A 7500-nucleotide genomic window follows, 5' to 3' on the forward strand; every position below is an offset into this window, starting at 1 on the left:
TTTATATATTACTATACACGAATCACGCAGTAAAGATAATAGTTATATTATCGATAATGATAATATTGATTAATAAATAATAAAAATAATAATGACTATTAATGGTAATAATAAGGATAATAATGACTATAACAATTGTAGTAATAAAAATAATAAGGATAATACTGATAATGATAATAACATTAATAATAATAACGATAATGATAGTCATGGCAATGATGATAAAAATAATAACAGAAAAAATAAAAAATAGTAATAATAATTATAAAAATAGTGATAATAATAATAAAGATGGGAATGATAACAAAAATATTAATAGCAAGAGCATTTTCATATCTTCGAAGCTTCACTATCCGTCAGAAGTTCTATTGCAAGGCAACAGGTGGTGCAGTAACACAATGTTGCTCCGGAAGAATTATTGCAAAACATTTCAACACACGACCACCTCGCACGCCCTGGGATTATGGCAAAAAAATGTCCCACAGTAATGCAACGACTCTGTGAGTAAGTTCAGTAAGACGCCCACAAGCGCGAGTCCGGTCCCTCACGCCCACACGCACGCGTTCGGTCCCTCACGCCCGCAAGCACGAGTCCGATCCCTCACGCCCACGAGCAAGAGTTCGGTCCCCTCACGGCCGCACGCACGAGTCCGTCCCCTGACGCCCGCAGAGCTCAGGACATGGTGGTGGGCGTGGAGCTGAGGGAGTAGGGGTCGAACCTCTTCTTGAGCGTCCCCCAGAAGCCGGCGGACTTGTAGGCGCCCTTGCCCACGCTCATCCTCGTGGAGTAGATGGGCGGCGTGGAGGACGAGGAGGCGTCGCTGGGCAGGGCGAGGGGCACGCGGCGGTTCCTGGCGCGCCCGCGGTACATCACCACCACCAGGATGGCCAGGAACACGCACATGGCCACGCCGCCGAGGATGGACGCGGCCATGATGGCGCTCTTGGTGGACATGTTGAGGGAGTTGGGGTCGTCGTCGTAGAGGGGGAAGTAGTCGTCCTCCAGGGGCCGCGACCGGTGCTCGTCGCCGTAGGAGGCGCTGTCGCCGGCGCGCGAGAGTCCGAAGGAGAGGCTGCCGTCCTCGGTGTTGGTGCCGGAGTTGTGGAGGACCTCGAGCAGCGAGGACAGGTCGCTCTCGGGGTTGTACGGCGGGGGCACGTACGGCGGCCGCAGGGTCGTGCGCTCGGTCGTCTGGAAGCGGTTCGTCAGGATCCTACGGTAGTTGTCGCCGCTACGGCCGCCCTCGTGCCCCAGGGGTCTGTAGGGCCGCGGGGGACGCCTTCCGGACTCCGCGGAGGTGCGGTACGGGCGGAGGGACACGGGCGTCTCGGGGGTGGTGTAGGGGCGCGGCCGCGGCTCGGCCCCGTCGCCTCCCTGCTCGTCGGCGTGGCCCCTCCCCTCCTCGGGCGGGCTCGCCTTGTCCTTCGCGGCGCCGCCCTTGGGGGGGCCGCTGTCCGTCAGGCTGAAGATGGAGCCGAGGTCGTGCAGGATGTCGGACGCGGAGAGGCCCTTGTCCTTCATGATGGCCGCGAGGTCCACCTTTATCGGGATGGGGCTCTGGCCTTCGTCCGCGCCCGCACCCGCAGGCGTCTCCGTGGCCCCTTCCTCGCTCGCCTGCACGCCCGCGCCCGCGCCCCGCCCCGCCCCCTCCCCAGCGGACGAGCTCCCCGGCTTCCTCGCGCCCTCGAAGGACTGTCTCCCGCCGGGCAGGAAGCCAAAAATCTTGGGCGGACGAGGTGGCGCGGTCGGGCGGGTCGTCGTCGGCCTGGCGGTCGTGGTGGTCGTGGAAGTGGCAGACGTCGTGGCAGGGGTCGTGGCAGACGTCGTGGCAGGGGTCGTGGTGGTCGTCGTCGTTGTGCTCGTGGTGGTCGTGCTCTCAGTCCGCTCCTCCTCAGCCTCTTCGCTGTCACCTTCTTTCAGCATTGCAAGGAGGTCCTGGATGCTCCCCTTGACGCTGCTAAATTCCCTCTGCGTCAGTCCCCGGGCCTGCAGACGCGCCGTGAACTCCTTCAGGGACATGCCCTCGCCCGTCAGCGCCACCAGGAACTGAGGGAGGACCATGCCCATGCCTTGCAGGATCTCCGAGAGGCTGATGGGAGTGCCGCCTCTTGCCACAGCTGTCATAAAAGAAAGGAATAAATAAATAGATACATAAATAGATAAACAAATAAATAAAAGAAAAGAAAAAATATAAATAAATAAAGCAAAATAAATAATACGATAAAGTTATATCCAAGTCTTTGTACTTCTTTTAAGGAGCTTTGAAGGATGAAGTGTTATTACGATATCCGTGAGAATGCAAAGAAAACAAGAGATTTATTGATGATGATTAATTTTAAAGTCTGGGAGTATTGATTTCGATCAACAAAAAGATAAAAAAAAAAAAAAAGACAAAAAAAAGAAAAGAAAAGAAAATTGCCTTTAAATTTTAATTCACTTTACCTGCGTTCTTGCTCGTGGGAGTCGTTCTTGCGGTTGTTGTCGTTGCAGGAGTCGTGGTTGTGGTGGTAGTCGTGGGCGGGGGTGTTGTTGTGGTGGTAGTTGTAGTCGTGGTCGTTGTAGTAGTAGTAGTAGTGGTGGTCGTAGGCGGCGGTGTCGTTGTAGATGTTGTGGTCGTTGTGGGAGGCTCTGTTGTGGTTGTTGTTGTAGTCGTAGTCGTGGGAGGCTCGGTTGACGTGGTAGTTGTTGGTGTAGTCGTGGATGTTGTCGTAGGTGGATTTGTACTTGAAGAAGTTGTGGTCGACGGTATACTGCGGCCCGGCTGGTCCTCGTGGCCTTCGGGAGGAGCGGGGGCGCTGCTCGGCCCCTCGCCTCCGTCAGTCCCCGTCTGGTCGTAGTACATGTCCATGAACTCGTCGTACAAGTTGTCGTAGTAATCGGGATCGTAGTCGTGTGCTGCGTCGACCCTGGATCCTTCGGGAGTGAGAGGATCGTCTGCGAGGGACTCCTGCGACGGGTCGGGGTTCTGTCCCTGGTCTTCGGCGTCGGCAGGAGGGGGGGGCGGGGTCGAAACGGCAACCTCAATTGACGCTTGGGGTGCAATTCCGGCCGAAGAGTTGTGGTCGGCTTCGGTGTGATCCGGAGCTTCGTGCTGGGGTTCGTTACCGGCTTCGTTGTGACCCGGAGCTTCGTGCTGGGGTTCGTTACCGGCTTCGTTGTGACCCGGAGCTTCGTGCTGGGGTTCGTTACCGGCTTCGTTGTGACCCGGAGCTTCGTGCTGGGGTTCGTTACTGCCTTCGTTCGCGGCAATTTGATCGCCGCGAGGTTGGCTCGGCCGCTCGTCGAACACGTTGGCAACGCTGGGGTAGTCGATGTCGACGTCTGCGGGCGCGGGACGAGCCGAGGCGACCTCCCTGGCCGCGGACGGCGACAGGGGCGCGGTGGCGAGATCGGCCGGCGCCGAGATCGGGGCTCTGGCCTCCCCCAAGCTGCCCCCCTCCAGGAGCCCCGCTAGGTTGCCCGGGTTGAGGAAAGGGCGCGCGGGCGGCGGCCTCGGGTACCCGGAGCTCTGAACCGACGCCCGGATCGAGGGGTCAGGGAAGGGCCTCGGGAACTCCGTCGGCGCCAGCGGCAGACGACCCAAGCTCTCGCCGCTGCTGTAGGCTTCGGCGCTGGCGTAGGCCGCGGGGATGGGGACCGGAGGAGGCACCTCCGCCGACGCCACGGGTCTCGGGCGCCGCGTCGTCCCCCAGTTGCCGTACGTCTGGCTCTTCGGGTAGTGGCTGCTCTGCGGGGGCAAGGAGCTGCCGAAGGGGTCGAAGCGGATGGTGGAGTGGTAGCCCTCGCCGCGCACCTCCGACTCGAAGGGGAAGGTGCTCTGGAAGGAGTGCACCCGCAGGTTGTGCCGCTGCGGGGGGCGCCGCTTGTGAGTCGGGGTCCTGCGGGAGAAGGAGCGGTCAGGGAAGGGCAATGGAGCGGATCCTACTACGCTCTCAGACGTCGAGCTGCACACGGAAAGGGGAAAGGGTTTCGTTTGAAAGGACAACGATTTTTTTTAGCTCTGTGTTACGAAGACCAGTGTCAGATGAAGCTTTGTGTCACGAAAACCAGTGTCATTTGAAGCTTAGTGTTACGAAGACCAGTGTCAGATGAAGCTCTGCGTAACAACAACAAAAAAACGGTGTCATTGGAAGATTTGTGTCGCGAAAACCAGTGTCATTTGGAGCTTACGGTTACGAGTGTCCTTTGAAGCTTTGAGTCACTAAAACCAATGCTATTGGGAGTTTTGTGTCACGAATACCAATGTCATTTGAAGCTTTGTGTTCGCGAAATGCAGTATCAAAACGGAATGTCCAAAATATAGCGAAGCACCATGCACTGTCACTTCCTCAACCTGTCATGTCATACTAGAGAATCTAAAGAGGGTTTAACGATTTTTTTTAAAATCCATAACCCATTATTATTGTCAGATTAAACAAAAAATCATTGTGAAAATTATATATACTTACATAATAAACACATAAACGCACACAGACACGCACAAGCACATACAAACACACACACACACACACACACATCACACACACACACACACACACATATCGTGTGTATATATATATATATATATATAATATATATATATATATATATATATATATATATATATATATATATATATATAATATAGTATGTTATATATATATATATATATATATATATATATTATATATATCATATATACAGATATATATATATATATATATATATATATAAATATATACATATAACACACTACAAAACACATACACACACACACACACACACACACACACACACACACACACACACACACACACAACATATCGTATATGCATGTATGCATAGTACATATGTATATATGCAACACACAGATGTGTCAGATGTTAGCATTAACCGCAGCACAATTCCAGATTAGTCAGCGTCCTTGTCGAGGGAAGCCAAGCATCCTCTCCCTCGCCTGCCCCGCCGCTAGCAACCAGGGACCCAAAAGCACAGAGGAAAAAGAGCAAGCAAGATCCTTCTGACCGTGTTCCCAAGCACAAGGAGTCAGCGTCCCTCAAAGCAGGTCCTTCCGAGATTTCCTTTAGAAGTCCTTTTACCTTCCCTTCCTACCTGTCTGTCTCTGGGTCTACCTCCCCGTCTTCCCCGTCTTGGCGACTTCCTTCGTCTTCGTCTTGAGAGTCCGGAGGACCTGTCTGGCCTCTGCTAGGACCTGTCTGAGTGTCTGAGTCGACGCCTTCGTCCAGGTACTCGGAATAGAGGTAGTCGTAAAACAGGTCGGATTCTTGGTACTCAAGATCCTCGAAGTATTCGGAAGTGCTGGCGTCACTGTTGGTCGTTTCGTAGTCTGCAGCTGTGTCTCTGTTTCTGTCTGTGTCTGCGTCTGTGTCTCTGTTTGCGTCTGCGTCTGTGTCTCTGCCTGCGTCTGCGTCAGCTTCTGTGTCTTGTCTGTTCCTGTTGTGCGTTTTGTCACGTTTCTTCGTCTGTGAAGGCAAGTCCCTTACGAGTCCAAGTCCCCTAGTGTTCTTGAGTTCTAAATCGTCGCCGTGTCCACCCTCTGAGAACTGACTTTGTTTATTCTTGTTTTTGTCTTTGGTCCTGGTCTGTGCCGTTATCGGGGGAGGGAAGCGGTCCCCCGTCCGATCGGCCGCGGTCTTGGTCGCTGGTCTGGCGCGAAAGGAATCGGTCTCGACTCTCTTGGGGAACGAGAGTCCTGTGGGAGTCTGCTTAGGGTCTGGGCGAGAGAGGCCTGGCTTCTCTCCGAGGCCCTTCGTCTTGGGAGGTCGAAGGGCGCTCGAGGGCCGGCCACGCGACGAAGAGGAACCAGGAGATAGAGGCAAAGAAGGAGAGGAGGTGGTGTAAGTCGAAGAAAAGCGTAGACGAACTCGAGAAGAAGGAGGAGGAAGAGGAGGAGGAGAAGAAGAGGGGGAGAATAATGAATCTCTAGGTGACTTTTTATTGCCAGGAGGGATGCGCAAATCATCATTAGTGTCTGAGGGTTTCTGTCGTGCTGGAGAAGAAGGAGGAGAAGAGGAAGGAGATGCCAGACGGCTTCCGAATTCCTGCACAGGGAATCCTACAGTCTCACGTAAACTGAAATGAAGCGTAAAGGTCTTCTAAAATACGGGGGAAAATGCACGATACTGAATTAAGAATAAAAATAAGAACATGACAAAAACATAAGAATAATTAAAAGTAAAGTGTTATAAGAGAACGGGTGTACAGTACAGAACTGCATGCGAAGAAAGTACATGCAGGGGTTTTTTTTTGGAAAGGAAAGTCACGATGCTTTTAAAGACAAACATATTAGTTGTGTGCCTAAAGTTTCTTGCTTTTAAAGGGGTTCACACTGGAAAGTCACAAGCAACAATTTGATAGAGAAATTACGATTATTTAAATATTCCAATTAAGTCTTCCAGGGAGATAAACTGCCCTTATCAACTTTAAATTCTCAGAGTAAATGAATCATCAGAAGCAGGTGGTCTGAATTTAGTCCAGAAACAGAATAGTTAATGCATGATATTATGGAGAGAATGCATGTCCACATCATGCAAGGGAGGGCTTCGGCAACTCAAACAATGTAGAACTTAGTGACATGAGCCCATCTGTTTGAGGTCCATTGCTATGGGGTATCATTTTTCATATAATTTTCAGCGTTTGCTTTTTATCAGTTTTGCTTTTTATCAGTTAATTACTTATCATAAATACATGTCTCCTTTGGAAGTGATATTTTGTTGGAGATAATTAAGGAGAACCTGTATTAGAGAATTCTTGTGAGTAACGAAAGAATTTTGAAATATATGCAGCCTTCAGGAAATGATTGTTTAAGCTTATATGCAAATTAATAAGACATTCAGAAACTAAAATACATTCAGAAATATCCTCTATATACGGAATTACAAGGCAAACGAAGCAATCGTTAAGCAAATCTCTCTCTCTCTCTCTCTCTCTCTCTCTCTCTCTCTCTCTCTCTCTCTCTCTCTCTCTCTCTCTCTCCTCTCTCTCTCTCTCTCTCTCTCAAAAAAAAAAAAAATAATAATAAATAAATAAATGATAATAATAATAATAGAAATAAAAATAATAATGAAATAATAATAATAATAATAATAATAATATATAATAATAATAATAATATATATATATATATATATATATATATATATATATATATATATACATAGCTATATATATACATACATAATACACATACAAGACCATGAAACCTGTCAGAAATCCCCCACACTCAACCATTAAAAGTCAAAGAACCTTATTTGCCGGACCACTCACCTTGGCGACGTCTGCCACGGGAGATTGGGACGACGTTCGGCAGACCCTCCGCCTGCGCCTCCGCCTGCGCCTCCGCCTGCGCCTCCTCCCCACAGGTTAAAGTTCCTCTGTTCAGCCTGAAAACACGGGGGTCAGTGAGCGTGGGATTGGCCTGATGATGGTAATAGTGGTAATGGTGCTGTTGGGAGTGAGGGGGATAGGGTTCGTGCTGATGATAATAATGGTAATGATGTA

General features: G+C 50.2%; 1 protein-coding gene across 1 annotated transcript in view; it reads right to left on the minus strand.

Annotated features, from left to right (window-relative positions):
* Nucleotides 1-219: 219 nt before the first annotated feature.
* Nucleotides 220-7500, minus strand: part of LOC119584815 (mucin-5AC-like) — an 8589-nt gene continuing 1308 nt past the window's right edge. The window contains exons 2-6 of the mRNA XM_037933458.1: nt 7267-7444; nt 5092-5692; nt 4177-4317; nt 2443-3944; nt 220-2117 (exon numbers count right to left, since the gene is read on the minus strand). Of these exons, the coding sequence (XP_037789386.1) occupies nt 673-2117; nt 2443-3944; nt 4177-4317; nt 5092-5692; nt 7267-7444 (3867 nt within the window). The 3' untranslated portion in view covers nt 220-672. The remainder of the gene's footprint in view (nt 2118-2442; nt 3945-4176; nt 4318-5091; nt 5693-7266; nt 7445-7500) is intronic.

The sequence above is a fragment of the Penaeus monodon genome, chromosome 18 (genome assembly GCF_015228065.2).
Source record: "Penaeus monodon isolate SGIC_2016 chromosome 18, NSTDA_Pmon_1, whole genome shotgun sequence".
Taxonomy (NCBI): Eukaryota; Metazoa; Arthropoda; class Malacostraca; order Decapoda; family Penaeidae; genus Penaeus; species Penaeus monodon.